This window comes from Neophocaena asiaeorientalis, unplaced genomic scaffold (genome assembly GCF_003031525.2).
Source record: "Neophocaena asiaeorientalis asiaeorientalis breed wild unplaced genomic scaffold, Neophocaena_asiaeorientalis_V1.1 scaffold100, whole genome shotgun sequence".
In the NCBI taxonomy this organism is placed as follows: Eukaryota; Metazoa; Chordata; class Mammalia; order Artiodactyla; family Phocoenidae; genus Neophocaena; species Neophocaena asiaeorientalis.
This window is the reverse complement of record NW_020173955.1, coordinates 1,980,774-2,000,082: the sequence shown is the minus strand read 5'-3', so window position 1 is coordinate 2,000,082 and position 19,309 is coordinate 1,980,774. Positions and strand designations below refer to the sequence as shown.

At 36.1% G+C, this 19,309-nt stretch overlaps 1 protein-coding gene across 5 annotated transcripts in view; it reads left to right on the top strand.

The window, feature by feature from the left end:
- Positions 1-19,309, top strand: part of EHBP1 (EH domain binding protein 1) — a 342,186-nt gene that overhangs the window by 229,839 nt on the left and 93,038 nt on the right. For all 5 annotated transcript variants that reach the window (XM_024753020.1, XM_024753019.1, XM_024753023.1 and 2 more), the window contains 3 exons: positions 9,547-9,725; positions 10,359-10,407; positions 18,024-18,926. In XM_024753020.1, the coding sequence (XP_024608788.1) occupies positions 9,547-9,725; positions 10,359-10,407; positions 18,024-18,926 (1,131 nt within the window). The remainder of the gene's footprint in view (positions 1-9,546; positions 9,726-10,358; positions 10,408-18,023; positions 18,927-19,309) is intronic.

Genomic DNA, 19,309 nt, shown 5'->3' with positions numbered 1-19,309 from the left:
AATAATTAGCAATGATGAACATCTTTTTATGTGCCTATTGGCCATGTGTATGTCTTCTTTGGAGAAATGTCTATTTAGGTCTTCTGTGCATTTTTCAATTGGGTTGTTTGTTTTTTGGTTATTGAGTTGTATGAGCTGTTTGTATATTTTGATGCCCTTGTCAGTCGCATCATTTGTAAATATTTTCTTCCAGTCCTTAGGTTGCCTCTTCATTTTGTTTATGGTTTCCTTTGCTGTACAGAAGCTTGTAAGTTTAATTAGGTCCCACTTGTTTATTTTTGCTTTTATTTATGTTGCCTTGGGAGACTGACCTAAGAAAACATTGGTATGATTTATGTCAGAGAATGTTTTACCTGTGTTCTCTTTTAGGGGTTTTATGGTGTCATGTCTTATATTTAAGTCTTTAAGCCATTTTAAGTTTACTTTTGAATGGTGTAAGGGTGTGTTCTAACTTCATTGGTTTACATGCGGCTGTCCAACTTTCCCAGCACCACTTGCCGAAGAGACTGTCTTTTCCGCATTATAGATTCTTGCCTCCTTTGTCACACGTTAATTGACCATAGGTGTGTGGGTTTATTTCTGGGCTCTCTATTCTGTTCCATTGATCCATATGTCTGTTTTTGTGCCAGTACCACATTGTTTTGATTACTGTAGCTTTGTAGTATTGTCTGAAGTCTGGGAGGGTTATGCCTCCTGCTTTGTTCTATTTTAGGATTATTTGTTATAGTTCTCTTAAAAATGTCATGGGTAATTTGATAGGGATCCACTCTTGGGCATATACCCAGAAAAAACTATAATTTGAAAAGATACATGCACCCTGTTTTCATTGCAGCATTATTTACAATAGCCAAGACATGGAAACAATCTAAATGTCCATCAATAGACGAATGGGTAAAGAAGATATGGGGTGTGTGTGTATGTGTATGTACTTAGCCATAAAAAAGAATGAAATCGGGATTCCCTGGTGGCGCAGTGGTTGAGAGTCTGCCTGCCGATGCAGGGGACACGGGTTCGTGCCCCGGTCCGGGAAGATCCCATGTGCTGTGGAGCGGCTGGGTCCGTGAGCCATGGCCGCTGAGCCTGCACGTCCGGAGCCTGTGCTCCGCAACAGGAGAGGCCACAACAGTGAGAGGCCCACGTACCACAGGAAAAGAAAAAAAAAAAAGAATGAAATCATGCCATTTGTAGCAACATGGATGAACCTAGAGATTATCATACTGACAGAAGTAAGTCAGAAAGAGAAAGACAAATACCATATGATATCACTTATATGTGGAATCTAAAATATGACACAAATGAATATATCTACGAAACAAAGACTCAACAACATAGAGAACAGACTTGTGGTTATCAAGTGGGTGTGGGGGACGGTGGTAGGGGAGTTTGGGATTTGCAGATGCAAACTAGTATATATAGGATGGATAAAGAAGAAGATCCTACTGTGTAGCACAGGGAACTATATTCAGTATCCTATGATAAACCAAAATGGGGAAGAATATGAAAAAGAATATATATTATATATATATGTATGACAGTCATTTTGCTGTACAGCAGAAATTAATACAACATTGTAAATCAACTATAGTTCAATAAATTTTTTTTAAAAAAAGTATCATGAAGAAAAAAAAGATTTGCTTGGATCATGAAATGAGGTGGGAAATTAAACTCATTTTTCTTACTCTCTGGAAGAATTTGTGTAATGTTGGAGATATTTCTTCCTTGAATGTTTGGTGGAATTTATCACTTAAGTCAAAGTATTTTTTATAGGAAGGTATTTAATTACAAATTCAGTTTCTTTAATAGTGATAGAACTCTCCAGGATTTTTATTTCTTCTGGCTATACTTTTCTAGGAATTTGCTTCCCTCTTTTTTTCTTGATCAGTCACACTATAATTTTAAACAATTTTGTCTTTTCAAAGAAGCAACTTTTGGTTTTGTTGATCCTTTTTATTGTATGTTTACCTTCTATTTCATTATTTTTTGCTTTCATCTTTTTTTATTGCAGTTAGTTGCTGTACAATATTATATAAGTTTTAGGTGTACAACAAAGTGCTTTACAATTTTTAAAGGTTATGTTTCATTTATAGTTGTTATAAAATATTGGCTATATTCCCTGTGTTGTACAATATGTTTTTGTGCTCTTTATTATTTTATTTTTTCTACTTTTGAGGGTAGAGGGGATCATATTGCTGTTTGGAAGTCTACCAAAAGTGTAGCTCTGTCTCTTAACTCACTCTTCCAGATCAACCATTAGGAAAGGGGAAGTGAGAGTTTCACTCACTATGGTTTTCTAGTCTGTCCAGGTCTAGACTTGGACATTTCTTAGAAGGTTGTCTAAAAAGTACTTTTTAAAATTGTTATTTATTTATTTATTTGGTCTTAGTTGCGGCACGTGGGATTTTTCGTGCGGGCAGGCTCTTCGTTGCGGTGTGCGGGCTTCTCTCTAGTTGTAGTGTGTGGGCTCTGTAGTTGTGGTACGCGGGCTTAGTTGCCCCGCGGCATGTGGGATCTTAGTTCCCTGACAAAGGATCCAACCATCGTCCCCTGCTTTGCAAGACAGATTCTTAACCACTGGACCTGCAGGAAAGTCCCCTAAAAAATACTTTGTTCAGCTTTTAAAAAATGTGTTCAGATGTTAGTCCTCCTTTAATGTAAACAGAAGTTCCTCCCAATATGACTTTATTACAGAATAATCTTTCTGATTGTCTAGTAGTAGAATAACAAAGCCTAACTTTCAGTTTTTCTCTGAGAATAAATTGAAATTACTTAAATGAAAACACTTTGAAAAAGGATAGGAACAGTACTGATACAAATATTCTTGTTTTCACCACTGCTGTTGCTTGGGGCTCACCAAATGTTAAATTTATCCAAAGTTCCCTCAACCATTTGCAATAATTTGTGGTTGGGAGAAGACTACCCAGAATCAGTAGTAGGGAGACCAAAATGTCCTGCAGCTTTAGCAATGGTAGTGTGTATCTCATTGCTCTGTACTTAGTTCTAGTTCCAACCAATAATCTAAGATACAGCAGAATGCGCAAAGAATTTTACTAATAGAATACCCCTAGGTTTTAAAGTGGTTAGATTGCCTTTTTAAAAATCAATTAATTTAATATACACTGGGGCAGTGATCTAAGTTCTGAAAAAGATAAGTTGACCGAAGCAATCACTAGTCTCAAAAAAACTTACAGGTTTTACTGAGGTCCTAAAACTACATTATCTCAAAGTGTGAAATGCATGTTGTTTAAGAGAACAGGCTCTGGAATGGGAACACCTTGGTATAGATTCTAACTCCTCCACTTCTAGGTGTATAATGTCAGTTTTCTCAACTGAAATTGGGAATAACAACTATCTCAGAGGAGTTGTAAGATTAAATTAGCTAATCCATGTAAAGATTTTAACATTGTATGTGGGAAATAGTAGGTGCTCAGAATATACTTTAAGAATTAATGAAAAGTTAGTCTTTTTGTAGAAAGAAGAATTGAATATATTGTAGTAAAAATGTTATAAGAGAGACATAAAGAGTCAAAGGAAAATTGAAAAGTGCTCCTACTGACTAGGAGTTGAAAAGAGAGTTCATGTGGGAGATGACAGCTGAACTTACCTGAAGGTAGAGTGGAATTGTAGCAGCTGTACTTGGGACAGAAGATATTCCAAGTTGGGTGACAGTCTGTAAGATCAAAGACTGGAAGTGGGGGAGCTGGGAGCTGGCAGGAAACCATAGTGATTTTATAGAATAATGAGTCATCTAGAGAATAGAAACATTGAAAAAGCTTTGATGTTCAATGCTCAGTATTTTGACATCATTTTGTATGTTCTTGAGAGCCTTTAGAGACTTTGATCTGCACTTTAAGATTGTTGCTGTGGCAATGGGTCAAATAAGAGAAATGGAAGAAGGAAAACCTATTTGGAAGATTTTGCAATAGCCTAGGCAAAAGAAGATAAATTGCAAAAACTTTACAACAATAAAATCAAAATTGCCTGTGAATTAACTAGTAAAGGATGATAGGTGAAGGAAGAGAGTTCAAAGCTGATTCTGAGAGAGTCTAGATGATTGGGACAATATAATTGTAATATCATTTGCAAACATAATAAAAATGAAGCAGGTTATAAGGAAAAAGTATAATTATGGTTTGGGACATATTGAGTCTGAATTTTATGTGGCAGGAAGGACAGCCAGCTGGAAATGTCAACTTGAGATAGTTTTGAACTATAAATGTATATTTGGGAATCATCTGCATGGAAGTGATAGTTGGAATCCTGGGAGTGAATCAATTCAAAGTGTGGAGAGAGAAAACTATTTAGAGCAATACCTAGAGGAATATATGCTTGTATCAGTGGAAGAAGGGGAGACAGCCAAAGAGAAAGCAACTGTAGTCAGAGGAGTAGAGTAGAAGAAAGTGGAATTGAAATTTCTTACAACTGTTGAAACTTAGGAAACTTTGTAACAAGTTATTTGACTAGGTTTCCTGAAAGAGATCCTGTTGCTGTTGTTAGCAAGAATAACTTGGTGGCCTTACTGTCTTTAATACTGCATGTAGTATGCTATGTTAACAGAAATAGTATTTTAATATTATCTATATTAGAGCCTAGAACTGTCAAGTCAAACTGTGGTCTCAAGTCCTAGATCCTCTCTACTCTCACCACTTTAAACTGCCTTAATAATCATGTTGGTTGACATCTAACTGTAGTTCTCAGTTAAACTGAGATTGTGCAATTTCATCCACACAGTGCCTTGACTGAGAGCAAACTGGATCACCTAATTAAACAGACTCTGATTATTCTGATCCTAAAGTTATAATTAGAATGGCTTTTAGATATTTCCTCTCTCAGTGCATAAAAAAGACAACTGTAATATCTGTGCTTTACTTTCCCAACATGTTAAGTAGAGATACTTTCTCATACATCCGGTCGTTGCAAAAATACAAGAAAGAACTTTTAAATGGTTGTTCCAACATTTGAAATTTGTTTCTACCCTTAATGGCAAGATTTTGGTATCTTTCTTTCTTCGGAAAACAATAAATTACAAAGTCATTCAGAGTTTCTTTTTTTTAACAAACCCATTAAAAAAAAGATTGCCAAAAATTCCAAGTACCCCATTTTGCACATAGAGTATCAAGATTATCTTCTAGTTAAAGCAGGGGTCCCCAGCCAATAACGGTCTGTGGCCTGTTAGGAACCCGGGCTGCACAGCAGGAGGTGAACGGCCGGTGAGCTAGCAAGGCTTCGTCTGCTGTTCCCCATCGCTCGCATTACCTCCCGAACCATCTCTCCTACCCCCACCCTGTCAGTGGAGAAATTGTCTTCCAGGAAACCAGTCCATGATGCCAAAAAGGTTGGGGACCGCTGAGTTAAAGCTTGGTTTGCAAAAAAATTTTCCACTGTCTTGAAGAAATTCATGGCGATTCAAATTTCCAAAAGACCCTCAAAAATAGGAATTCAAGTGCTGATACTGTATCAGTGGTAGTAATTATAATTGCAGTTAACATTCACCAAATGGTTACTATGTGCTGTACTTTGTGCTAAATGTTTTGCATGCATTTATTCATTTAACAGTATTTACTGAGTACCTACTATATGCCAGGAACTGTTCTGGGATAGGTTGATAAAAAAACAAATTAAAATCCCTGCCCTCATAGCCCTTTTATTTACTGAGGATGGACAGGTAATAAGCAATAAACATAGCCAATAAGTACATTTTGGTAATGACCAAAATAAAGTATGTGGACTATAAGAAGATTATAAATACTATGGAAACATCAGAGTAAGGGAAGGGAAGGTCAGGAGTGATGGTTTGGGATTGGGCAATAGAGATGGGTTGCATTATTAGATGGGGTGGTCAGAATAGGCCTGATAGAGATGGTTGTATTGGAGTTAATCGTACAACTGGAACAATCTGTGTAAAGGCACTAAGGTGGGACCCCATCTGGGGTATCCAAGGAACAGCAAAGAAGTCAGTTTGGTTCAGAGTGATCAAAGGAGAGGGTGGTAATGAGCATAATGGGTGGAAGGCAAGGAAGGCAGATCTTGTTACTATAACAGCACTGTGAGACAAGTATCATTACAATCCCCCATTTCATAGATGAGGAAGCTGAGACATAGGGAAGTCAAGGAAGCTGCCACATACAAAATCAGGAGCCGTCTGTAGCAAGAAACAAGCAGTTTCATCCATTTATATACTGAAGGTTTTGAAATGATATAGCTATTTCTTTCTTTCTTACCCTCTGCAAAATATCGGATGAAAGCTCAGCCCTTCTGAAGTGGATGATTCATCAAACAGTGGTTCTACTTCAGTTTTCTTTGTCTGCAACCAACATGATCGTTTATAGGGCTTATAATTTCATCAGTTTCTTCCATTACATATGACTTCTTTTTCCTGGCAGTGCAATAAGCATCCCTGTGAGATGTTTTAATACAAGGGTTTTGTGTTAGGATAAATCCAAAGTTTACTTTAGTTCTTCTAGCCTTTTCATATTGAGCCTTCTTAGAAACAAGAATATATTCATAATCATAATGACATGGTAGGTTTTTCTCAATTTTTAAGTACAGAAAGCCACTCTAGATTACAGCATGGTGACAGTGGCATTTGTACTTTACTTATGTACATGCTATTGATGACTAGAATTAATCGGTGTAACGATAATTGCAGATTATCTGGCCTGTGTACATGCTACACATGCTTGAAATTAATCAATACCTTAATAGTATAATTTGATATAGAAAAACATTTTAATAAAGGCAATCTTTTAAATAAATGTGTTTGTGCCTAGTTCATTGAATCCTTGGCTAGAGGGATTTGAAAATATCATTTTACCTAAAAGTGACTTTTCACTGTGACTTTCAAATCCCTCTACTCACTTAATCTGGAACTGCAGTGAAGAATGCTCTGTGGACGAGCCAAGGAATCAATGAACTAGTCACAAACACATTTTTGAAAAGATTTTCCATTATTTAAAAGATTGCCTTTATGAAAAGTCACTTTTACATATTTAATAGTTCATTTTAGGACTTCCCCGGTGGTTCAGTGGTTAAGACTCCATGCTTCCACTGCAGGGGGCGTGGGTTCCATCCCGGGCTGGGGAAGTCCCACATGCCTTACAGTGCAGGGCCGGGGGTGGAGGGTTGTCATTTTAATACATGCTAGATTGATAGTTAAAAGAGCTATCACATTTCACAGAACTAGAACAAAAAATTTTGTAATTTGTGTGCAAACACAAAAGACCCTGAATAGCCAAAGCAATCTTGAGAAAGAAAAATGGAGATGGAGGAATCAGGCTCCCTGACTTCAGACTATACTACAAAGCTACAGTAATCAAGACAGTATGGTACTGGCACAAAAACAGAAATATAGATCAATGGAACAGGATAAAAGTCCAGAGATAAACCCACGCACATATGGTCACCTTATCTTTGATAAAAGAGGCAAGAATATACACTGGAGAAAAGACAGCCTCTTCGTGGCACATACATACAATGGACTATTACTCAGCCATAAAAAGAAATGAAATTGAGTTTTTTGTAGTGAGGTGGATGGACCTAGAGTCTGTCATACAGAGTGAAGTAAGTCAGAAAGAGAAAAACAAATACCATATGCTAACACATATATCTAAAAATCTAAATCTACAAAACAAAAAAAAATGATCGTGAAGAACATAGGGGCAAGACGGGAACAAAGACGCAGACCTACTGGAGAATGAACTTGAGGATACGGGGAGGGGGAAGGGTAAGCTGGGACAAAGTGAGACAGTGGCATGGACATATATACACTACCAAACGTAAAACAGGTAGCTAGTGGGAAGCAGCTGCATAGCACAGGGAGATCAGCTCGGTGCTGATCTAGGGTGATCCCTAGAGGGGTGGGATAGGGAGGGTGGGAGGGAGGGAGACGCAAGAGGGAAGAGATATGGGGATATGTGTATATGTATGACTGATTCACTTTGTTATAAAATGGAAACTAACACACCATTGTAAAGCAATTATACTCCAATAAAGATGTTAAAAAAAAAAAAGCTATCATTTATTCTAAGGTAAATATTCTCCTCTATTGGGGATTCTATTTTTTATCTACTTCTTCATATTAAGTAGAACTAACCCAAATTTGCTGATTTTTATGACCTGGAAATTTTTCAACATTGACTTTGTATAGGTGATCATTTAAAGAACAACGCTTTGCTAGATTCATGGTTGTTTATATAACAATTCGTTAATCAGACAGTTAATAAAATAAGAAATTACATTCTTGGTGTTTCTTACTTGTCTTCCCACAGGAGCAGTGAATACATAAATCATAATTATGTGGGGCTGATTTAAATTGTTTGGCACTAACATCCTTTTGTCAAATGGGGGCATCATTGGTCTTTCTTAAGTAAGCTGTGTGGCAAGAATGGTTTGCTTGTTAAACTCAAATGATATTAGGGGTAAATAATTGTTCTCCTTTCACCTTATTTTAGAGGGCTTCTATTTATGTCTATAGCCAGCACTCTTAATTGATAGCAATATTTAAAGTCTAGAAACTTTTAGTAGTTTTTTTTATAGTTTTCAATTATATCAACCTCTAATTACCATCACAAAATGTGATTGTTATTCAGTAAAAGAAAATGACATGGTTTTAAGAATAACAAAAGTTTAGGATAAAAATCTTATTATGAGTCTTTGTTTTGTTGTTATCATTGTTGTTTTAAGTATATGAACAAGGGGAAAAATCAAGTAAATGCTTTAGATTTAAAACACACATCCCCCTACACCCACACACCTAGCTAACCTAATAATATCCAAAAGTAGCCATCAATAATTAGAAGATATTTGGAGCAAATCCAAATTATATACTGATGTGTGCTATTACTACCAACACCTGACTGTCGCTAATAACTAAATCTGTTTTGCCAGAATTAAATTTATATAAGAAGTATGTTTGAATATGGTTATCATTGCACTAAAATGTGTATGATTACTGTATGTATATATATTTTTTGGTCACACCTCGCGGCCTGCGGGATCTTAGTTCCCCAACCAGGGAATGAACCTGGGCCCCTGCAATGAAAGCACCGAGTCCTAACCACTGGACCACCAGGGAATTCCCAATTACTGTATTTTTAAAAACTATTATTTTGACCTCTTCACTACTAACAATTTGTGCTACAGTTAGACTTCAAAATACATTCTTTTTAATATACTCAAAAAGAAACTATATTTGTACATGATTGCATTTGGGGAAGATTTTTTCAGTATGTGAGAGTTATATAGATATTCAGCCTTAAGTATTTAAATACTTTAATGTTTCCATTAATGTAGCTCTTGGCCTGTTCTTATGTATAACATTAAAATCTTGCATATGTATATCTTTGTCAAGCAGACGCCATAGGCTTAAACTGAAGATAATAACTTAAGATTCATGTCTCCTTTCTTAGAGGTTACAGTTGTCTTGAAGTGACAGTTTTGAAGTACCTAAACTGACATCAAAGTGTTCAAGAGATCCAGTTAGGTCAATTAATGTTAATTTTCAACTTCCATTAAATTATTTTAATGTTTTCCTCTTTTCATTTTTTTTAGCCGAGTCCTATACCAAGTCCTGTTTTGGGACGAAAGCCAAATGCTAGTCAGTCATTGCTTGTATGGTGCAAAGAAGTTACAAAAAATTACCGGGGAGTGAAAATCACCAATTTTACTACATCGTGGAGAAATGGTTTATCTTTTTGTGCAATATTACACCACTTTAGACCAGATTTAATGTAAGTAGAAACACTTTCCATTCCTATAAATATTTTGTAAATAATAAAGTTTTATTAAAAAAAGAAACAAACCATAAAATAATTTCTTAGCACATGTCCTGAAATACTTGATTTTTTTTTTTATCACCCATACTCTTGCTTTTTGGGAGAAGAAATATATCCCAGAAAGAAAAGTTGTTCCTTCTTGATGCCTAAAAACAATCTTTTCTGTTTTAAAAGAGCATATTTTTTTCCTTAATCTCGTACAAAAAACTGACTTCAAATTATTATGAAAATTGTGTTAGGGTTAAAATGAGATGAGACAGATAAGCCTGTATCTCTTTATACATTGACAACAAGGGGTTACCTCATGGTGAATTTGGTTGTCCAGGCTAGTCTCTGGTCCCCTACCTTAACTTCTCTTTTAGATGGAAAGCTTCAGGCATTGGAACTTGTAATCACTGTTATTAATATTTAATTAATTAATTTATTTCCTTAATTTTCCACACTATTAGTTTTGTTGATAGAATTGCTGTGAAATTGCTAGTTACTCTTTGGTATTATTGAATGTCAAATTTTAAGATTCAGTTTGTTTTAAAAACAGCTGTTTTTATCAATTACTGTATGTACCTACTGTGCCATTTTCTCCCTCAGTGACTACAAGTCTCTGAATCCTCAAGACATTAAAGAGAACAACAAAAAGGTAAGAATTGCCAAAGAAAAAAAATACATAGTGTCAATTTTGGCTTCTCCTCAGGCATTTATTAATTTGGGGAAAGTGAGGTTGTTTTGTGAGGTCCTAACTATAGCTCACAGAAGGTAGTCTATTTCCTAAAGTTCCAGTAGGATGCATGGTTTACTCTAGTTTGTCATGGCCTTTAAAAATCACAAGTGCCAGACTGGCATCAGGTTATAATAATATGTATGAACTTCATAAAGTGTTAAATGTTTGTTAAAGCATGTTGCTTTTATTTAGCTCTTAGCAAGATTTAGCTTTTAAAAAGTGCAATCCAAACTGTTGTGCCGTGAGTTTAGAAAAACCTGTTGGGAGGGGATGAAAGCAGGAACCTGATGGGTATGCAAAAAAAAATCCATATGTTCCCAGAGGCAAAAAGATTGAACATTGGTTCTTTTTTTTTCTTTTCTTTTTTTCCCCTCTTTTTCCCCCTTTTTCTGGTAAACTGTGCAGTTTTTTTCCACATAATTAATTAATGTACTGAGGTCAGAGCTTTCCAGTTGGTATGGGGAAGATACTGATCCTTTCAGCCCTCAGGGTAGCTGCACAGGCCTGAGCTGCTAGAGCCCTCTGGGCCAGCTGACTGTGGCTGCAGGCTGACTTAACTATGTACCCCCAAATGCAGCACGATATTACAGTTTTCTGTGTGCACCACAACATAAAAAAGGAGGAAGCACCTATCTCAGCATACAGCAGGTACTCATTAATGCTCTTTTCCCTGCTGAATTGAATTCTTCAACTGAAAAGTGTTGTCTTAGAGCAAGAGTTCTTAACCTCGGAGCTATGGATAGAATTCAGGGGATCCTTGATCATGGCTAGGGAAAAAAAAAAATTATTTTCTCATTTCTTTAACTGAAATTTAGCATTTTCTTCAATTATCAATTTAAACAACAAACCACTGTAGTATTAGCCATGCCTGAGACTTTTTCACCTGTAGAATCTCAGATATTTTCATATCCCTTTACAGTTGCAAATATCTACAGCTACCTTTTAAGCTCATCACTTCTTCATAATTGTAGCAGTTTGTACATCCATAAGAAGCACATTTGTTTCTCAAATTCCATTTTCCTAATATTTTCAAATACTTATTTTTCAATAATTGGTTTCTTGTGTAATCATATGGGGTTTTTTTGGGGTTTTTTTTGTTTTTTTTCGGTATGCGGGCCTCTCACTGTTGTGGCCTTTCCTGCTGCGGAGCACAGGCTCCAGACGCGCAGGCTCAGGGGCCATGGCTCACGGGCCCAGCTGCTCCATGGCATGTGGGATGTTCCTGGACCAGGGCACGAACCCGTGTCCCTTGCATCGGCAGGTGGACTCTCAACCACTGCGCCACCAGGGAAGCACCATATGTATTTTTTTAACTTTTTATTTTATATTGGAGTATAGCCGATTAACAATGTTGTGATAGTTTCAGGTGCACAGCAGAGGGGCTCAACCATACATACATACACATGTATCCATTCTCCCCCAAACTCCCCTCCCATCCAGGCTGCCACATAACATTGAGCAGAGTTCCCTGTACTATACAATAGGTCCTTGTTGGTTATCCATTTTAAATATAGCAGTGTGTACATGTTGTTCCCCAACTCCCTAACTATCCCTTCCCCTCATCCTTCCCCCCTGGTAACCATAAATTCATTCTCTAAGTCTGTGAGTCTGTTTCCGTTTTGTAAATAAGTTCATGTATCATTTCTTTTTAGATTCCCATATAAGGGATATCATATGATATTTCTCTTTCTCTGTCTGACTTACTTCACTCAGTATGACAATCTCTAGGTCCATCCATGTTGCTGCTAATGGCATTATTGCATTCTTTTTAATGGCTCAGTAATATTCCATTGTATATATATATACCACATCTTCTTTATCCATTCCTTTGTCGATGGAATAGATAAAGGTTGCTTCCATGTCTCAGCTATTGTAAACAGTGCTACAGTGAACACTGGGGTGCATGTATTCTTTCAGACCATGTTTTTCTCAGGATATATGCCCAGGAGTGGGATTGCAGGGTCATATGGTAGCTCTATTTTTAGTTTTTTAAGGAACTTCCATACTGTTCTCCATAGTGGCTGTACCAATTTACATTCCCACCAGCAGTGTAGGAGGGTTCCCTTCTCTCCACACCCTCTCCAGATTTTATCATTTGTGGATTTTTTGATGATAGCCGTTTTGACTGGTGTGAGGTGATATCTCATTGTAGTTTTGATTTGCATTTCTCTAATAATTAGCAATGTTGAACATCTTTTCCTGTGCCTCTGGGCCATCTGTATGTCTTTGATGAAATGTCTATTTATGTCTTCTGCCCATTTTTTGATTCAGTTGTTTGTTTTGATAATATGAAGCCTCATGGGCTGTTTTTAAATTTTGGAGACTTGTTGGTCACGTCATTTGCAAATATTTTCTCCTAATCTGTGGGTTGTCTTTTCATTTTGTTTATGGTTTCCTTTGCTGTGCAAAAGCTTTTGAGTTTAATTAGGTCCCATTTGTTTATTTTTGTTTTTATTTCCATTATTCTGGGAGACAGATCGAAAAAGATATTGATGCAATTTATGTTACAGAGTGTTCTGCCTATGTGTTCCTCTAGGAGATTTATAGTGTCCAGTCTCACATCTAGGTCTTTAATCCATTTTGAGCTTATTTTTGTGTATGGTGTTAAAGAATGATTTAATTTCATTTTTTTACATGTAGCTGTCCAGTTTTCCCAGCACTATTTGTTGAAGAGACTGTCTTTCCACCTTGTGTAGTCTTGCCTCATTTGTCGTAGATTAATTGACCATAGGTGTGTGGGTTTATTTCTGGGCTTTCTGTCCTGTTCCACTTATCTATATTTCTGTTTTTGTGCCAGTACCATACTGTTTTGCTGACTGTAGCTTTGTAGTATAGTCTGAAGTCAGCCTGACACCTCCAGCTCCGTTTTTCTTTCTCAATATTGCTTTGGCTATTTGGGGTCTTTTGTGTCTCCATACAAAGTTTAAGATTTTTTGTTCTAGTTCTGTGAAAAATGCCATTGGTAATTTGTTAAGGATTGCATTGAATCTGTAGATTGCCTTGGGTAGTATAGTCATTTTGACAATATTGATTCTTCCAATCCATGAACATGGTATATCTTTCCATCTGTTAGTGCCTTCTTCGATTTCTTTCATCAGAGTCTTACAGTTTTCAGAGTACAGGTCTCTTGTCTCCTTAGGTAGGTTTATTCCTAGGTAATTTATTCTTTTTGATAGGATGGTAAATGGGATTGTTTCTTGAATTTCTCTTTCTGATCTTTTGTTGTTAGTGTATAGAAATGCAACAGATTTCTGTGTATTAATTTTGTAACCTGCAACTTTACCATATTCATTGATGAGCTCTGGTAGTTTTCTGGTAGCATCTTTAGGATCTTCTGTGTATGGTATCATGTCATCTGCAAACAGTGACAGTTTAACTTCTTCTTTTCCAATTTGGATTCCTTTTATTTATTTTTCTTCTCTGATTGCTGTAGCTAGGACTTCCAAAACTGTGTTGAATAAAAGTGGCAAGAGTGGACCTCCTTGTCTTGTTCCTGATCTTAGAGGACATGCTTTCAGCTTTTCACCATTGAGTATGATGTTAGGTGTAGGTTTGTCATATATTGCCTTTATTATGTTGAGGTAGGTTCCCTCTATGCGCACTTTCTGGAGAGTTTTTATCAAAACTGTGTGCTGAATTTTGTCAAAAGAGTAATCATATGTATTTTATACACATCATAACATTATTCTGAGAAGGGGTTCATTGCCAAAAGAATTCATGGGCCAAAGTCATTAATAACCTCTAGTCTAGGCTAAAGTTTTTAATTTACTTTAAATAGTTAAAACCACCAGTGAGAAAAAGACTATAAAGGGAACCTTGATAAAAGTTCAATTAACAGATGAGAATTTAAATCAACTTTTTTTTTTACTTTTATTGCTCTCTAAAACCAAAAATTTATATTTCCATTAAAGAATTCTTGTTTCTTGCAAATGCATGATGCTGGCTCCAGAGAAAAACATTTAAAAGCAGTTTTTTTAATTAAAATATGCTATTAGAAAAGATAATCTTTAAAAATGAGTATAATTTTCTTTATAGAAATCATGCTTCAAAATAAGACATTCTCTTGAATTATTTCTTGTATGATTTTGAAGAGTCTGTGTCTGTCAAAGCAAAATGCCTTATTTTTCGTCAATTAAGTTATACAGTTGGCCCTCTGTATCCATGGATGTGGAACCCACAGATACAGAGGGCTGGCTGTATTCTACCATTTTACATAAGGGACTTGAGCATCCCCAGATTTGATATCTGCAGGGGGTGTTGGAATTAGTCCTCCATGGATACCAAGAGACAACTGTATCTTTAGATATGACAGTTCTTTACCTGCATTTTCTTGCATTTGAATAAGCAAATTTAAATGCAGACAAGAGCATTATAAAATAAACCATTATTATTTTTTATAAAGTGAAGCTTTCAAGTTACTGTTTAAAATTTTGAAAAGCAAACATTTTTTATTTCACCTAGCTATATATTTTTAAAGAGTATGAGGAATCTCATTAGGGCTTAAGTTATACTTCTTTACATTATTTTCTTCAGAAATTTAATAATGATGAACATACCTTGGATTTATATATTATTACAAAGAGAAATCTATCTCATTAAAATTTTTTCTCAATTAAATCTTAAAGGGCAGATGATTATAGCTTTTTTTTTTTTTTTGCGGTACTTGGGCCTCTCACTGTTGTGGCCTCTCCCATTGCGGAGCACAGGCTCCGGACACGCAGGCTCAGTGGCCATGGCCCACAGGCCCAGCCGCTCTGCGGTATGTGGGATCTTCCCGGACCAGGGCACGAACCCATGTCCCCTGCATCGGCAGATGGACTTTCAACCACTGTGCCACCAGGGGAGCCCTAGCTTTTTTTAAATAAATTTACTTATTTATTTCTGGCTGCCTTGGGTCTTCGTTGGTGCATGCGGGCCTTCTCTAGTTGTGGCCAGCAGGGACTACTCTTCGTTGTGGTGCATGGACTTCTCATTGTGGTGGCTTCTCTTGTTGCAGAGCCTGGGCTCTAGGCACACGGGCTTCAGTAGTTGTGGTACATGGGCTTCAGTAGTTGTGGCTCACGGACTCGAGAGTGCAGGCTCAGTAGTTGTGGCGCATGGGCTTAGTTACTCTGCGGCATGTGGGATCTTCCCGGACCAGGGCTCGAACTCGTGTCCCCTGCATTGGCAGGTGGATTCTTAACCACTGCGCCACCAGGGAAGTCCCAATTATAGCTTTTTGAAAGGATTTTAATTTAGATGATCCCATTCATTGCACAAGTCAATACATAATTGTTGTTATACTTTCCTTTTCATCACTTTGCAACTTCTTTTTTTTTTTTTTTAACATTTATTTATTTATTTGGCTGTTCCGGGTCTTAATTGAGGCACGTGGGATCTTTTGTTGCGGCATGCAGAATCTAGTTCCCTGACCAGAGACCAAACCTAGGCCCCCGCATTGGGAGCATGGAGTGTTAACCACTGGACTACCAGGGAAGTCCCACAACTTCTTACCTGATATCTACATTGAGTATCATTTGCTACCTACAGACTTATTTCTGGCTTTACACAGTTCTTCCGGGTAACCCCATCTGCTCTTAATTGGACTTAAAACAGTACAAGAAACAATGCCTGTGTCTTAAGTTCCATGCAGATGCATAACATAACTGTCAGTGACTCCTTACCAATTAAATAACATCTAGCAATGAATAAGACTATTTTCTTTTAAAGACCTCTTTTTTCTCCACACGCAGCTAAAAAGACAGTAGGTAATTGACTATCGCAGAAGAGGTTAACCTATGGGAAAATGCCTTTATAAAGTCTTGACCTCGCTTACAAGAAATCTGGTTTGTTTTTAAGTTTCTTTTAGTGCAATTAGTGTGCATAAAATGAATTGCTACATGAAACAAAATACCAGCAGGAGATTCCCCACAAGTAAGCTAATGATTTTCCCAGGTCTGTAAAAAGTGCTGAATAAAAATGGTATTTACCTGTGACATCTGATCTTAACCAATATGTCAGTGTTTTAGATAATTGGGAAATGTTTAGAATACTGCCTGTGGTGCTTTTCCTGATGGTCTACAATTGATGTCTGTCAATCAGGTTGTCAGGACTCATGAGGAAGAAAATGACTTTAATTTTCCTGAAACATGTAAAATAACAAACAGGCCCAAACATGCACACCAACTGAGCCATTCTCTCAAGTAAATATTTTGAGGTACCTATACTATAAAGCATAGTGCTGTGAAAATTGAAGAGGTTTTAATATCACAATTTATTTTTCATTTTCTTTCTTATTCCATAACATTTATTAAACTACAGGAAGAATACAAAAATTAAATTCAAAGGTAGAAATGCACTGTAACATGTATATGCAAAAGACTGATTCCTTCTGAATTGTTACATAATTTCCTAAACTTTCTTTTTAGAAAAACTTTGAGTTATGATCCTATATCTGGGTTGTTACAAAGATGAGACATTTTATATCCCAAAGCAAGAATATAACTAGAAAAAAAAAAAAAAAAAAAAAAGAATATAACTAGAGGGTCCTTAGTTTTTCCAAGAGTGTATCTAAATGTTTAGCCATATTTTTAATGCTTCCTAGCAACACAATGCTGTTTTCAAAGGTTAGTTCAGGATAGTAATAATTAATTGTAAATTGAGAAACAGCTTTGATTCTTCAAAACTAGAAAAACCTGATGTGCCACAGTCATTTAAAGGCTAACAAAGTTATACAATGCAGCCTCACATTCTAAACTAGATTGTACTACTCAAAACATTTCCTTCTTTCCAAAATGGATGAAGTGAAAATGAAGTCACTCTTCTCATTATGAAAATCAATCTTAATTGGGCATTTTAAAAATGTTTCTATGTTTCTAGACTTAAGTAGCACTTACTTATATTTTATACCAGGCAATCTAGGAGTTAGTTCTTTTGGGATATCTACCTGTACTTTATCTTCACAAATCACTGCAATTACATGACCACTGAAAAGAGGGGTTAATAGGAATAATAAAGCTCCAGATGAATTATTATTTCTTTATATCCTAGTTCTTTATCACAAAAGTCTATTCTAAGTTTTTTTGTTTGTTTTAACTCTCATTTTTGCTTGTTTTCGTTATTGGAGAAGAACATTTCAATTGTTATTAACTAATAAAAATGTTTTACTCTTGGATCTACCAAACTTTTACAAATTTCCAACTTGGAATGTTGCTCTGTTCATGTGGCATAATGTCAGTAACATAATGTACCCTCCAATAGCAACAAAAAGCCATTAAAATTTTGCTTGTTTTTTTAAAATGGTAACTGAATTGTGTTTTATTTTTAACTCTTTTTTGAGGTGTAATTGCCATATAACAGTACCTCAGTCTCAAGTGTACAACATAATGATTTGATATTTGTATACATTGTGAAATGCTCACCACAGTAAGTCTAGTTACCATCTGTTATTTTGCTGTTTTTAAAATGTGATGATGTTTTAAGTTTCTTTAAAAAAGTTAAAATGTATGGATTGTCTGAACTCTTCAATATATCTTCTGTTTTTCTTTCCTCTGAAGGCATATGATGGATTTGCCAGCATAGGAATTTCCCGGTTATTGGAACCTTCTGATATGGTTTTATTAGCAATTCCTGACAAACTGACTGTTATGACCTATCTCTATCAAATTAGGGCACATTTCAGTGGGCAAGAGTTAAATGTTGTTCAAATAGAAGAAAATAGCAGTAAAAGCACATATAAAGTTGGAAACTATGAAACAGATACAAATAGTTCTGTTGATCAGGAAAAATTCTATGCAGAGCTTAGTGATCTGAAACGGGAGCCTCAACTGCAGCAGCCTACCAGCGGAGGGGTAGACTTCTTATCCCAGGATGACTCTGTATTTGTAAATGATAGTGGGGTTGGAGAGTCAGAAAGTGAACACCAGACTCCTGATGATCATCTCAGTCCAAGCACAGCCTCCCCTTACTGTCGCAGGACTAAAAGTGACACAGAACCCCAAAAGTCCCAGCAGAGCTCTGGAAGGACTTCAGGATCCGATGACCCTGGAATATGTTACAGTACAGATTCAAACCACGCACAAGTTTTGTTAGGCAAGAGGAGACTATTGAAAACAGAGACTTTAGAATTAAGTGACTTATACAATAGTGATAAGAAGAAGGATGTGTCTCCACCCTTTATTTGTGAGGAGACCAATGAGCAAAAGCTCCAGGATATAGACATCAGTAGTAACTTGGAGCAAGAAAAATTAGAGAATTCCAGACCCTTAGAATGCAGATCAGATCCTGAATCACCTGTGAAAAAAACAAGTTTATCTCCCACTTCTAAACTTGGATATTCGTACAATAGAGATGCAGACCTTGCCAAGAAAAAACGTAATTCCCTGAGGCAGACAGAGTCTGATTCAGATGCTGATAGAACCATCTTAAATCATGCAAATCATTCTGCAAAAACAGTCCAGGTAAGTGAGTTAGAATGATGAATACATATATGTAGTAAATAGTTATTCTTTTTTGTTGTTTCTTTTTGTATTCATAGACTACTTTACAAATGATTAAAGGTGAAGTATAATTTCCCATTTTAGAAAAACCTGAAATATACCTGCTCTTCATTTAAAGTTTATAATATTTTAAGCCTATAAATAAATCCCAATTTCAAGATTGAAGAATAAAGAATGTCAACTTTTCAAATCAAAATGTTATTAACCTATAAAAATATTTTACAGAATAAGTCAAAGCTATTTCAGTATTCCATTTTGTAAGCATATCATTCTGGAAATGTATAATGCCAAATTAAAATATTTCCCATTTACAGCATTTTCTTCAAATATTTTAGTTGCATTGC